Raw genomic sequence first — 14,922 nt, 5'->3', positions numbered from 1 at the left:
AACACTTGCCCATCTACAGTGTACAATGCAGTGTCTTTTCGTCTATTCAGAGTTACGCGACTCTCAGCACAATCTAGTTTTAGACACTTGCATCACCCCAAACGGAAAATGAATTTTCCCCAACTTCTTCATCCCCAGGCAACTAACAATTTTCCTCCTATCTCTGTGGATTGGCCTATTCTGGACACTTCACATAAATGGATCATGCAGTACATATGTCTACATGTCCTGTGACGGGCTTCTTTCACTTAAAATCCTGTTTTCAAGGTTCAACCATGTTGTAGTATGGATCAAAACCGGATCCTTTTCTATGGCCAAATAATACCCCATGGTATGGATGGATATATCACATTTTACTTACCCACTCATCAGTTGATGGATACTCACTGGATTTTAAAGTAGCCTATAAAAAGCACATTTCTTTGTAGCAACTGGGCAAGTAGAAGCTCAAATAAATGAATAAAATAGCTGTGAAGCCAAAGAATGGAGATACCACCCCAAGTATTCTGTAGCTATGGACAAACCTCGGGTGTTTTTTCTTTTTGCAATCTCAGGAATAAGGGACGGAGTTACAGTCAGGAAAAAAGGGAATCAACACTTGACTCTTCAGGGAGTGGTAAAAAAAGAACATAATTATACATTAGTGTTTGCATTTTTTACATCTGACTGTAGCCGAACATTATTTTATAAATGTCATGATTAGGAGAGGCTATCTTTGGCTGATTTAATTAAAAGACTCAGTGCTTATTATTTTTAGTGAGTTATAGGTGATGAGTGAGCAAAAGGTGTGCTGTAACTCTGAGTTCAGCTAATCACGGGTGTAACCATGGAGCTGTATGCCAAGTGGCAATCTATCCACATCACGGGCACAGGGTCTTAGGGGAAACAATCAGCTAAGTGTGCACCAGTTAGAAAAAATCAAACCCACTAATTGACGGGTGACATCCCGGAGCCCAGCCTCCCAGTGTGTGGAACCAGGGAGAGCCCGATTTCATGGTCCACTCAGAAGTGAGAAAGACTTACTGGAAAAGTGCAGCTCAAAGCCCTTGCTGGTGTTCTCAGCATCAGTGATGAAATCAAGCCACAAACTGCTGGACGTGCTATTCAATGTCACCCCCAGCATCTCGGTGCGGCTGAACACCCCGAGCAGACGGGCAGAGTTGTTATTGCCATCGTAGACCTGGACACAGGAGAGACCCCAACCCCATGTTATCAGCATGACCTTATCTGGAACAAGAGCTCCCTAACCCACAGCCCACGTTCCCAGAGTTCAGCACAGATAACAACTGTTAGAGGGGCACTGAGCCCCTGGATGCAAGGAAGATGGCAGAGTGGAGTTGGCCACCATGTGGGTTATCAATCTGTCTCACCTTCACTTGGTACCAGTTTTGTGCTCGGCCTATCTTGGTGTGAATCCGATCTCTAGGAACTGGTTGCTGTTCTAACCTTTCCAGGGGAGTTCTGGTCTAGTTCCCCCAACCCCCATATGGCACCAGCTTACTCTTCAGCAGCTGGGGGAGGCCAGGTTGGGGCAGCCTGACTGCCCAAGCCAACTGTTTCTGCAGACACATAGGCTGCAAGCGGAGACATTACTTTGCCAACAAAGGTCCGTCTAGTCAAGGCTATGGTTTTTCCAGTGGTCATGTATGGATGTGAGAGTTGGACTGTCAAGAAAGCTGAGTGCTGAAGAATTGATGCTTTTGAACTTTGGTGTTGGAAAAGACTCTTGAGAATCCCTTGGACTGCAAGGAGATCCAACCAGTCCATCCTAAAGGAGATCAGTCCTGGGTGTTCATTGGAAGGACTGATGCTAAAGCTGAAACTCCAGTACTTTGGCCACCTCATGTGAAGAGTTGACTCATTGGAAAAGACCCTGATGCTGGGAGAGATTGAGGGAAGGAGAAGGGGACGACAGAGGATGGGATGGCTGGATGGCATCGCTGACTTGATGGACATGAGTCTGAGTGAACTCTGGGAGTTGATGATGGAGAGGGAGGCCTGGCGTGCTGCGATTCATGGGGTTGCCAAGAGTCGGACACGACTGAGCGACTGAGCTGAACTGAACTGAGGCTGCAAGCATTTGGCATTTCTGCACCGCAAGATATGCTATCTTGTCCTTCCATGATCTGAGACGCCCAGGAGATGGGATAGCCGTCCTTCTCCCTAATCCCACCCTGGTAGCTCAGTGGTAAAGAATCTGCCTGCCAAAGCAGGAGATGCAAGAGATGGGAGTTCGATCCCTGGGTTGGGAAGATCTCCTGGAGTAGGAAATGACAACCCACTCCAGTATTATTCTTACCTGAAAAATCCCGTGGACCGAAGAGCCTGGTGGGCTACAGTCCATGGGGCATCAAAGTCAGACACAGCTGAGCACACACGCACACTACCCCCACCCGACTGTGGCAGCGGCCTCGGTCTCACACTCTGCAGGACCAGGGCCCTGGGATCTGGCAGGATGGAGTTAAGATGTCCAGGGTGTCAGATGTCACATATCTTCCCATTCCCCAAACTTAGCCTCTGCCCCTTCCCTCCTAAAATGAGGGCTCCAGCCAGGGCCTGCTGGGCTAGCCAGGGATGGAATCATGCAGGCATCTGGTTTCCCTGACTCCCATCTGTCCCCTGAACTTCTGAGCACTGGCAAAGACAGCAGTCATCAGAATAATGAACTGGCTCCCCAGGTTCTGAGGTTGCCGCTCCTTTCCAGACAATTGTGCAAATAACAACAGAAGTTGTGATTGAGTGAAGGACCCCCTGGTGCTTTGGTAAATATCAAAGATGGGATCTATGGGTGGGTGATGAATATTTGTGCATGGCACAGGATGTGGTGCCAGCTGCCAGCAAATTGGAACAATATTTCCATCCTACTATTTATGAAGCAAAGCTTTCTAAAAGAAGTCATCCTTCAAGCTAACAGTGCTGTATATTATAGAGATTTGTTCAGGCCCCTGGGAGCCTCAAAAGTCTGTTTCCAGATCCTGTATGCAATTGCTTTATGTCATGGATAGACTGGGAGAATTCCAGAGTGCCAACAGATATAGAGATGACACCAATTCAAAGAGTTTTTGCTCACTGTTACATCCAGATTGCTATAAAAATATTTTTACCCATTAACACATATATTTTCTAATTGACTGATCAAGGAATTAGTCATCAACATTTGCCAGCATCACAATCAGAGAGACAGCTAGTCACCATATGTTTCTTAATGGAAGACACCAATAACTATGGGGTCATTTTGTCAAAAGAAAAATTAAACCTGACTAAGATCAAGCTACTGTATCGAATTTCCAAGTTACAGGAAATATGGAGGACAGAGGAACATATGAAATGAATAAATTACAAATAAACAAACAAGTCACAAATAAATAACAAGTAAATTATTCCCAGGTGGCTCAGTGGTAAAGAATCTGCTTGCCAATGCAGGAGATGTGGGTTTGAGCTTCCTGGGTCAGGAAGATCCCCTGGAGGAGGAAATGGCAGCCCACTCCAGTATTCTTGCCTGGGAAATCCCATGGACAGAGGAGCCTGGCAGGCTACAGTCCACGGGGCACAAAAGAGTTGGACATAACTTAGTGGCTGAACAACAACAAAAAAAGAAGAGATGGAGGTAGAAACCTAAACACACAAAAAATACTTGAGGCAACTAATCTAGTGGGTAGATTTTATTTGGATCCTGATTCAAATAGAGTGCAAATTTTAGAACTATTATGATAATATTTATTTAAAAATTTTAAAATGTAATTATGAATTATATTTAAAAATATAATTGTTGGCATATCATTGTCCAGAATATGTGGAAAATTCCCTGGTACATAAGAAGCACCTAATAAATGTATGAAAGAAGTCAAAGTGTTAGTCACTCAGTTCAGTTCAGTTCAGTCACTCAGTCGTGTCCAACTCTTTGCGATCCCGTGAACTGCAGCACGCCAGGCCTCCCTGTCCATCACCAACTCCTGGAGTCCACCCGAACCCATGTCCATCGAGCCAGTGATGCCATCCAACCATCTCATCCTCTGTTGTCCCCTTCTCCTCCTGCCCTCAATCTTTCCCAGCATCAGGGTCTTTTCAAATGAGTCAGCTCTTCATATCAGGTGGCCAAAGGACTGGAGTTTCAGCTTCAACATCAGACCTTCCGATGTCACTCAGTTGTGTCCAACTCTTTGTGACCCCATGGACTGTAGCCAGCCAGGCTCCTCTGTTCATGGGATTCCCCAGGGAATAATACTAGAGTGGGCTGCCATTTCAAATAAATAATACAATAGCTTCTTTTAGTAATTTTGCCTTTAAATCCACCTGGAATTTTGGCATATGGTAAAAGATAAGATGGGCTCCCCAGGGGCCACCAGTAGTAAAGAACCTGTCTGCCAATGCAGGAGACCTAAGAGACACGGTGTGATCTCTGGATCAGGAAGATCCCCTGGAGAATGGCTTGGCAACCCATTCCATTATTCTTGCCTAGAGAATCCCATGGACAGAGGAGCCTGGTGGGCTACAGTCCACAGGGTCACAAAGAGTTGGACACAACTAAAGCGACTTAGCATGCACAAAAGATAAGATACATTTTCTTCCTTGTTGATTAGCCATTTTAAACTAGTTAACTCTGTAAATATTTTGCCCATTATCAACTTTAAAGCCACCTTTATCACATATATAGTTCAACAAATTTTGGGGGTCAACTTTCTATGCTACCACAGTTATTTCTTTGTCTATTCCTGCATGTGAGCTGGACTTCTGAGGTGGTGCTAGTGGTAAAGAACCTACCTGCTAATTCAGGAGACATAAGAGATACAGGTTCAATCCCTGGGTCAGGAAAATCCCCTGCATGAGGGTCTGGCAAGCCACTCTAGTATTCTTGCCTGGAGAATCCCATGGACAGAGGAGCCTGCCAGGCTACAGCCCAGTCAGACATGACTCAAGCGACTTAACACGCATGTACATGAGCTATACTGTTTTAATTATGATAGCTTTGTAATATATTTAAATATTTAGTAGGGCAAGTCCCCTCTCATTTGTCTTCTTTTAACTTAAGAAATTCTTCTCTCGTATTTATTCTTTTAGATAAACTCAAGAATTTTCTCCAATTAAGAAAAACAACAACTCTCCATACTCCCCTCAAAAGACCCAAAATAATTTCTATAATTCTCACTGATTAACATTAAATATACGGATTGATAACAGAGAAAACATATATCTGCATGGTATTAAGTCTTCCTATCCATATATAGGACATCTGATTCCACTTAATAAAGTTGTCTTTTATATCTCTCAGTAAAGTCTGTACTTATTCCTGGGCATTTAATATTTTTTATTGATTCTGGCATTTGGGTCTTTGTATGCATTTATTTCCTAACAGAATATTGCTTGTCCATAAAAAAATGGCTTTGATGGTCCAGTTCATCATTAGATATAGGTGATGGATTTATCCCTGACAAATCTGAGAGAATCTGTACACAGCCAGTATATCTAACCTTCTTTTTTCTCTATTAGATGCTTCCACTTTTTTCAGCTTTATTGAGGTGTAATTGACAAATAAACTTGATTTTTAATATGCATGAAACAACTACATCTAATAAGACAGGTCAGCAAGATGGCTGCCTTCAAAATATGTTAAGTGGATCGTGTTTAGCACACAGATACAATGTAACATTCCTACAAACATTGCCGCATGCATATCTGCTTACACACCTATTCAAGTTTCTCTATGGCATACATGTAGAACTAGAATGGAGAAGCAGGTCACACAGGGAAGGTACATCTTCAACTTTGTTAGATACTGTCAGTCTGCTCTCCGAAGAGTACACCAATTTAATCTCTCTACCAGCAACGTAGGGCAGCTTTCATTACTTTATATCTTGGCCAACACTTGCTATTTTCAGGAACTCTAAAATTTTCCAATATGATGAGTGCGAAATGGTTTCTTGTTTTAATTTTTATGTCGCTGATTATCACCAAAGTGGAACATCTTTTTGCATGTTTATCAATTCTACACTCCTCTTCTGTGAATTGCCTGTTCATAGACTTTAGCCAGCCCTGAATATGAAACCTCGCTGCATTTATTTTAGTTTTGTCCTTCAGAATAAAGTTTTAGAGTTTTCTCAGTTAATGTTATACGCGTTTGTTAGGCTTATTCCTAGTTGTCTGAACAGTTTTTGTTTCTATTATGAGAACTCTTCCTCCTCTGTTATTACGTGTTTGAATTGGTTGTAGAAACATCAGTGGCTTTGCTAAATTGTCTTATTGGTTCTGATAATTTATTGGTCGGTTGTTTTGTATTTCCCAAATAAGAGACAATTAGGATATTCCGTTCTAATTGTTATGGTTCATTTGTTCTTTTCTTTGTCTAATTGTAGTGGCTTGGATCTGAATACTACTGATGGTAGCAGAACAGCTGGTCTTGTTCCTGACTTTACCGGTAATCCTTAGGAAGTTTTGTCGTTAAGTATAATGTTTGCTACAGGTGTTGGTAGAAATTTTTTTTTATCTGATTGAGAAAGTTCTGTCCATAGCTTTATGAGATATTTTTACAAATCATGAACAAGTACTGACTTTCATCACATGTTTTGGGATATGTTGGCAGGATCTTATATTTTTCTCTCCTAATCTGTTTATGGGCTTCCCAGGTGGTGTTAGCAGTAAAGAACCCGCCTGCCAATGTGGGAGGCATAAGAGACACACATTTGCTCTCCGGTGCTGGGAAGATTCTCTGGAGGAGGGCTGGCAACTCACTCCAGTGTTCTTGCCTGGAGAATCCCATGGACAGAGGAGCCTTGTGGGGTATAGTCCACAGGGTTGCAAAGAGCTGGACACGACTGAAGCAACTTAGCATGCAAATCTGTTACTAGAATAAAATTGCTGATATTTGACAGCCCTTGACCTATGAAAAAAGGTAATTTCACATGGGTTACCCAGTAAATAACATTAGGAACTCTTCTAATATTGACACACTCTTATATTCCTGGAATCCACCTCATTTGGTTATTTTTGTTTTAATGTGCAGCTAGATCCAACATGACACTCTGTTAGGACTCCTGGTCTATGATCATAAGTGAAACTGGCCTAATACTTTATACTGTCCTTATTCAGTTTGATATAAGCATTTTTACTTGTCCCACTTAAATGGGTGGAGATATGAGTGCTAATTTTCCTCTTTTTGAGACAGTTTGATTATTGTAGGGGCTAACCGTTCCATGGAGTGTTCTGAGTTTATCTGTAAGACAGTCTAGGCCTGCACACTTTGAGACAGAATATGGGAGAATTCCCATGCTTTAAATGGCTATTGGTTTATTCCAATTTGCATTTTTTCCTGATATCAGTACTTTTTATCTATAAAAATCTTCCATCCCATTTAAGTTTTCTTAGTTTTTGGCTTATGCTTTTCCTAAGCATATTCAAAAACAGAGACATTACTTTGCCAACAAAGGTCCGTCTAGTCAAGGCTATGGTTTTTCCAGTGGTCATGTATGGATGTGAGAGCTGGACTGTCAAGAAAGCTGAGCGCCGAAGAATTGATGCTTTTGAACTGTGGTGCTGGAGAAGACTCTTGAGAGTCCCTTGGACTGCAAGGAGATCCAACCAGTCCATTCTAAAGATCAGCCACGGGTGTTCTTTGGAAGGAATGATGCTAAAGCTGAAACTCCAGTACTTTGGCCACCTCATGAGAAGAGCTGACTCATTGGAAAAGACCCTGATGCTGGGAGGGATTGGGGGCAGGAGGAGAAGGGGACGGCAGAGGATGAGATGGCTGGATGGCATCACGGACTCGATGGATATGAATCTGAGTGAACTCCGGGAGTTGGTGATGGACAGGGAGGCCTGGCGTGCTGCGATTCATGGGGTCGCAAAGAGTCGGACACGACTGAGCGACTGAACTGAACTGAACTGAACTGAAACATTTTCTAATTGTTTTCATAATCTGTATCTTATCTATGTTTCTTTTTCATTATTAAAATTATATATTTGTGGCTTCTTTGTTCCTTGATCAGTCCGGCATACTCTATCTAGAATTCTGTCTATTCTATTCTGTTGTTTTTTTTTTTTTTAGTTTTCTTTTTCAGTCATTTTTCCTTTTATCTTTAAACATATCTTTCTTCTACTTTCTTTGGATTCATTCTATTATTCAAGTACCTAAATCCTTATTTATTTTTAATCTAGATGATATGCCAGAGAGTAACAAATGTATATTAAATCTTCTACAATGATGGTGACTTTATTAAAATTTTTTACATTTCTAACAATTTTGATTTAATTTATTCATGCTATGTTATTTGGCACATAAAGTTTTACTGTGGATTGATTGTACATTTTATTAATATAAAGGAATTCTCTTTTTCATTTCATTATGAGATGAGAGTTCTCAAATTTATCTTATAATAAAGTGATTTCATTTTTCTGTGGTTTGCCATCTTCTGTTCATTGCCTCCATTCCATTTTTAATTGGGTGATCATGTTTTTCATCTCTGTTCAATCTTTCTTCATCTCAGATTGCCCTGTTTTCATTATTGCTTTTTTTTGTGTCATAAATATAATATCTTCTCAAATCCTGCTAAGAATACAAATTAGGAGCTTTTAAAGTATTTTTTTTTTTCCTTTGTTGCTTAAAGAGGGGGCGATTAAGTCTGACTCCTCAGACAGGTCCCGTCTTCTGATCTACTGAATATTTGTACATATCCGGTTCATTTTCCTGTTGGCAAATCACAACAGGGGGAGAAGAAGAAAGGGCAGTGGGAAGACTCAGTCATCTCTAAGGGGGAGAAGAAGGACTGAGCCAGAAGAGGCGGTAACAGAGTAGAAGCCTCTCCTGGTGCTAAAGCACGTGTGTGTGAAGGAGTGCGCGTGCATGTGTGTGTGTGACTGTGGCAGCCTCTTCTCTAATAAGCCTGCCCACTCTTGTTAGGTGCCAGCCAAGGCAGTGCTCTGCTTTATCCTGCTTGCCAAGGACAGCCAAATAAACTTCAGCATGTTGTGTTGTGAGGGAGCTTGGCTCTGGAGGTCTCTCTGGCCAAGCGCAGTTCCCAGAAGCACTAGTGGGATTGACACCTGGCTCCTGCCAACAGTCCCCTGGTGTATCCTTGGCTCCAGGTCCTGCTGCTCTGTGTGGCCTTCGATGCCTTTGTCCTTGAGGTTTCTAGCACTGCATCCACAGGAAAAACTTCACTTATGTGAAGTACAATTTGATCAGGCCCTTTCTCAATCTGGACCCCCTTTGGCGGGTATTCCGTTTGGCAAACATTTCTTTAAGTTGTATGTGAAAGGCACCCTTACCTAATTTCCCCTGTTTCATGTCCCTTTAGTCATTTTCATGGAAACCTACATGTAGTTATATACATGGGCTTCCTGTGCCATCTTGAACCAGGAGTTGTCTTTCCACACTATGGCACTGAGAGGCCCTTCCTGTCTTGCAGATATCAGAGGTCAAGATTTTGGTGGGAACCTATATAGGATAAATCAGGAAGTTCTGGGAGACAAGCCGGAGTATGTGCAGGGTGAGGCCTAAGAGACATTCAGTTATTAAAGGTAAGGAAAAGACCAGGAGAGGGGAGGGTCACAAGAGCCAGAAAACAGTCATTCCGCAGGTTAGAAATACGAGCGTGTATGACAGGTTTAGAGGGTTGATCAGACGCATGTGTTCGGGAGATGATGGGTCTCCTTGGGCAGGAAGGAGTCCAGGTACATGCTGGGGCTTCTTGGGAGGGTCAGGTGTGTCCTCGGGACTGGAAATATACCGATGTTCTGGCAGATTACACAGGGCAAGGGCAGGATGCTTCTGGGGGTGACTTGAGGTGCTGCTTCCTTTGGGTCAAGGGAGATCAGAGTGACAAGGGTAAACGGCCCTGCCGATGCAGCTGACGGCGGCTGCAGGTGGAGACTGTCACTGTGTGTTTCCTTTGGTTCCCAAACCACTCGTATCCCAGGCTCTCCTTTGGGAGGGCAAGGGTTCTGAGGCGAAGAGTTAGAATGGGAAACCACATGACCTCCCGGGGCCCTGCCCTCTCCCTTCGCCAGACCCCCTTCTCTGTGGAAGCTCTGGTGGATACAAGATCATGTGACTAGTCCAGCGCCACAGCCCAGTCTCCTGAGGAGGACCCTACGGAGGCCTAGAAATGGGGGAAGAGGCTCTTCAGCAACAAGGTCAAACTCAGTATTAGAAGGCTGGTGGCAGGGTCCCTGGATAGGTGGGAGCAGAGACCAAATCTGAAGTCTTGGGAAGATCTCTCCAAGAAGCACAGAAAATCAGCCCTTCTCTCCATAGCCCCGAAGAACCATCTGAGGTCCTGACGCCTGCCTGAGCCCTCCCTGACCTCTGGCCTGGGGATAATGCCCCAGGTCCCTCCCTTTCGACCTGAGTGCATTCAAGTGTCTCCCTGTGGTCTCCTAAGCTGCACCACTTGACCCTTAGGCAGAATCCAGACAGTGCAGTGGGGTACGCACGCCTGCTGACCATGTCTTAAGTGCGCCTCTGAGTCCAGACCCCCCTGGAGAGGATGCTCTGGCCCTGGTCAGGCTCCACATGACCTCCAGCCACCAAGGAAGGGACCCCTCTGCTGATCCCCGCAGGCCACATGCACAAAACTGCTGCTCACATTCCCTTCAAAACCTGAAAATTACATTATGCCTCAAAAAGGCCTTCTTTTCCTGCTCTGTGAACAACAGCTTTTCTTTAAGATGTTCTCTGTATTGTCCAGCTTTCATCAATTCCATCTGGAGTGCTAGAGCGAGGAAGTCACCCTGGCCTTGCTGTCCCTGGGTGTGTTCTCTGAGGCTCTGCTGTAGGTGATGAAGAAATGAACGGAGGGCACTGAGGTCAGGGGGTGCCTGAAGACACCGCCCTTGGAAAGTACAGGGCCTGGGTATTGCTCACTTATGGGGAGAGACACTCTGCTTTTCTGTGGTCTGGGGAGCTCAGAGGTTGAAGAGCAGAGCTGAAGGGACCAATGATAGGGCCCCATTCCCTCCTGGGCCACTACCATATTCTGTTCTATTTCAGGCATATCTGGTCCCAGCTGGTCATCTCACAGTATGGCCTCTTGGATTTAAGAATAATTAGATAAGATTGAAAAAAACCTTCCGAACACACAGACACACACATGCCCCAGATGGTAGGGTCAAGAGTATCATCTCTATATACAAAGCACAGTATACTCATTATATCTAGAGAGAGTCCTAAGGGGTGGGGATTGCTTAATGGTTTCTCTCTGGATTTTCTAGAGCTGTGACCTTTGGCTGTTGTTAAAGTCTAGACTTCTCTAGTTACAGGGAATAAAACTATTCTAGAATATGCAAAAAAACAAAAGTTCTTAGCCTAGGATGAAAATGAACCTTATAGTCCCTTTAAATAAGGCAGCTCTTTGATAAATTCTCCAGAGTCAAGGCTTTGGTTACACACATACACACATCATGTATTACTGGAAGTACACAGTTAACCGCACGCACACAAAGAAACGCAAGTCATATGTATGTTCAGCGTCTTAACAAGGCCCCCTCTATAAGCCTTTCTTTAGTCCAAGTCCTTTCACCTCTTTCTCTTATGGAGATCCTGAACTCACCTTCTTTAACCCCACTGCCACCTGTAGACCGCCACCATGGTGCACTGAAGCTGCTGAAACAGCCAAACCATTTACTGAAACATAAACTCAAAACATACACAGATGCGCCCACACAAAACACAAATATGCATAGATGCAGATCCCTCAGACCAAATACACACACAGACACAGATGCACACACATCAAGAAATGTACATATAAACATACGGTATCCACACGTATTTATGATTTCTTCTTATCCACGTTGACGGTCAGAGTTCATAATGGAAAACCTGATCCACTGACCTGCCACCCCTACTCCATCACATACATATTTGAGAGCAGTTGGCTCCTAAGCAAACTCTAAATCCACGTTCTTTAGAATACATGCATTCTACCCTTCTCTCTTAGGTTCTCACTTCTCCCGGATGAGTGAGGACAATATCTTGGGACTCAAAGGGGAAGAAGAGAAGCTAAGTCCTTTGCACAGAGATAACTGGGCATGGTGACCACACTTTTGCAGCCCGTAATGTGTGTACACTATGACATCTCTCAGTGTTACCTTGAGGACATCTCCTTCAGAGAGTTCAAATGCCTTGGCTTTGAGCTGAATCCCCTTCCCTGGCTGGGTCTGGATGGAGTAGATACATTCGTGGTTGTTACTGTAGTTCACAGGAAAGTTGGGGGACAGCAGAGTGCCCTGAGTGCCCGTGACCGAATTCCCACACTCAGCTGGAAACGAAATCACAATAATAACAGATTAATGCTGGCCAGCTACATCCGGGACGCAACGCACAGCACTGGGGAACCTCAAAAGACAACAAGTCGCTTGCCTCTCTACCTGCCGACGCGCCTGCCCACCTGCCCATTTGTCTGCCTGTCTATAGGACTGCTAATCAAAGTGTTTTTTTTTTTTTTTTAAATTAACACCAGACTACCTGTAGTTCTGCTTGGTCCCTTTACTTCTCTCCTTCAGTTTGTCTGTCTTTCTTCTTCAGGAACAGAAACGAACCCACCAGTCACCCTTTACTTTTAAAGTGTCATGAAGCAGCTACTCTCCCATCTGCGCATATAGTATCATAGCAACAGAAATGACCAAGGAGGGCATCAGGGGAAGCTGGGGGCCACCAAGTGAGGAGGGATGCAGCCTTTCCGTATCAGAGGATAGCAACCAAGAGGGGACGCATTTGAATAATAATCACTAGCATCTCCCAAGCTTTACAAAAACGTTTCAGCCATTAATCACAAACTGATTATCATTCCTGTTTTAAATATAAAGACTCTGGTACTTAGCAGTTTAGATTGTCTCTCAATTCAAGAAGAGGAGGGGGCTGACAACTCAACCCTCTTGATCCTAGAATTTAGGGCCTCCGAGGCTCTGGAGAAAGGTTTGGCACAGACCCATGGAAACCCTGTTTCGTGCAACAGCTAATGAATTCACACCTTCCTCTCAAAATCTGTCTCTTCCTCCAGAATTAGTCATTCTTTCCCCATTGTTCCCATACCTTTATTTTTAGTACTTGACTTGTTTGTTAACATTTCTCTCTCCTCCACTTCACTGTGGATGCTTCCGGACTTGGTCATATTTCTGCACCCTCAGCACCCACCCGTTCACTTGGCGCCTGGGCAGGACAGGCAGCAGTGAGGAAAGGGGAGGTATCTCGGGGCAGGCCGTGTGCTGAAAGACTCTGCAATCAGCTCCCTAGGGGCTTCAATAATTAGGAAGCCACTTCCTAGGCTTCCCTGTGGCAGAGCATCTACCAGACTGCACCCTGATAGCTTGTTACTTGCCTGTACCCCCTACCCAAACAGTGAGTTACTTGAAGGTCAGGGTCATGCTTAATGAATCCATGAATTTACAAGGCTTGGCCCAGATTGTCTGTAAAATAAATATTTGCCAAATAAATGAATGAATAAACATGGAGGACGCTGACCTCAGAGGATGGACAGCTCTAAAAATAATTAGATTCTGGAAGGATATAAATACACATCCAGATGGCAGGCCCATTATTTGTCTGGACATATAGGGAGTCTGGAGCAAGGCTTGAATCTCTGAAGTTGATGGTAGCAAGTCTGCTTCCTCCAAACTACTCCTCAGTGTCCCTGTTCTAGGCACAGTCATTGGCTAGAAGGGCCCTGAGGTCAACCAAGGGGCTGCTGACCACACGTTCAACTCTGCTTGTCTAAGCCTGGAGTATCCTGGGCCACAGCAGTGTGGAGGAAGCATGTGATGCAAGAAAACTCAGAGTGGAGCCTCTTGCGGGCTTAATTGCGCCTTTGTGTGTTCTCTTGTCCCCAGGGCTGCTCCTTATGATCATGTTCCACCCACCAGTCCCTACTTTTTCATCCAGCCCTACTCCCTGGGTTCTTTTCATTTCAGGACCAGCTTCAGTTTCCTAAGACTTTACCTTAATCATTCCTGTGGACTGTGTGTTTGTGTCTCCCTGACAAATTCCTATGCTGAAGCCCAGATCCCCAGGTATGATGAGGTGAGAGCCCTCAGGGTGGGGTCAGGGCAAGAGGAACAGCAGAGGAACTGAGCAGAGCCCACAATACAGCAAGAAGGCCGCTATCTGGCAGCCAAGCGGAGGGCCTCCACCTCACACTGAACCTGGTGGCACCCTCATCTGGAATTTGCTAGCTTCCGGATCTGGGAGTAAGAAATGTGCATCGTTGAGGCCACCCACATGCTGGTATTTTCTTACAGCAGCTCACAATGAAAAAGACAGCCATCATCTCTCTTGGAGGAGAAATCTCACTTTGCAGGACTTTCAGCTCAGCCTGTTTGCAAAGCATTCAAACCTGCGTAATGAATGTCTTAGGCTGGGGCATAAAACTAAAGTGGGGGTGGTAGACAGGAACCCTGGGGACCACTGATACTTCAGGTGGATATTATTTCTAAAGTGTGGATATATTTTGGGTGCCCTCCGATGAAGGTGGGTATTTGGGCAGGGTGTGCTGAAGGATGTGCATGTTTAGACATGTATTATTCCTCAGTCCCATCATGTGGGCAGCCCTCTGAAGCAGCTCTCCATCATCTCTGGGGTCACACGGTATTCCCTTCTGTCTAGGGAATGGCATGTGGTGCACTGGGATGAGCACAGACTTTAGACACAGACAGACCAGTTATATCAACTCTCTGAACCACTGTCTCTTCATCTGCCTCCAGCTGGACAATAACAGCATCCACATAAAGCTGGAGAGGACTCGGCTATGAAATTTTATGATGAAAAGGGTGAATATGTGGGCTTCCCAGGTGGTGCTAGTGGTAAAGAACCTGCCTGTCAGTGCAGAAGACATAAGAGATGAGGGTTCGATCCCTGGGTTGGGAAGATCCCCTGAAGGAGGGCATGGCAATCCACTCCAGTATTCTTGCCTGGAGAATCTCATGGTCAGAGGA

General features: G+C 44.5%; 1 protein-coding gene across 1 annotated transcript in view; it reads right to left on the bottom strand.

Annotated features, from left to right (window-relative positions):
* Positions 1–14,922, bottom strand: part of CSMD2 (CUB and Sushi multiple domains 2) — a 678,376-nt gene that overhangs the window by 186,803 nt on the left and 476,651 nt on the right. The window contains exons 22-23 of the mRNA XM_052636874.1: positions 12,085–12,254; positions 1,024–1,180 (exon numbers count right to left, since the gene is read on the bottom strand). Of these exons, the coding sequence (XP_052492834.1) occupies positions 1,024–1,180; positions 12,085–12,254 (327 nt within the window). The remainder of the gene's footprint in view (positions 1–1,023; positions 1,181–12,084; positions 12,255–14,922) is intronic.

This window comes from Budorcas taxicolor, chromosome 3 (assembly GCF_023091745.1).
Source record: "Budorcas taxicolor isolate Tak-1 chromosome 3, Takin1.1, whole genome shotgun sequence".
In the NCBI taxonomy this organism is placed as follows: domain Eukaryota; kingdom Metazoa; phylum Chordata; class Mammalia; order Artiodactyla; family Bovidae; genus Budorcas; species Budorcas taxicolor.
Note: the sequence above shows the minus strand (reverse complement) of the source record. Positions and strands in the feature narration are given on the sequence as shown.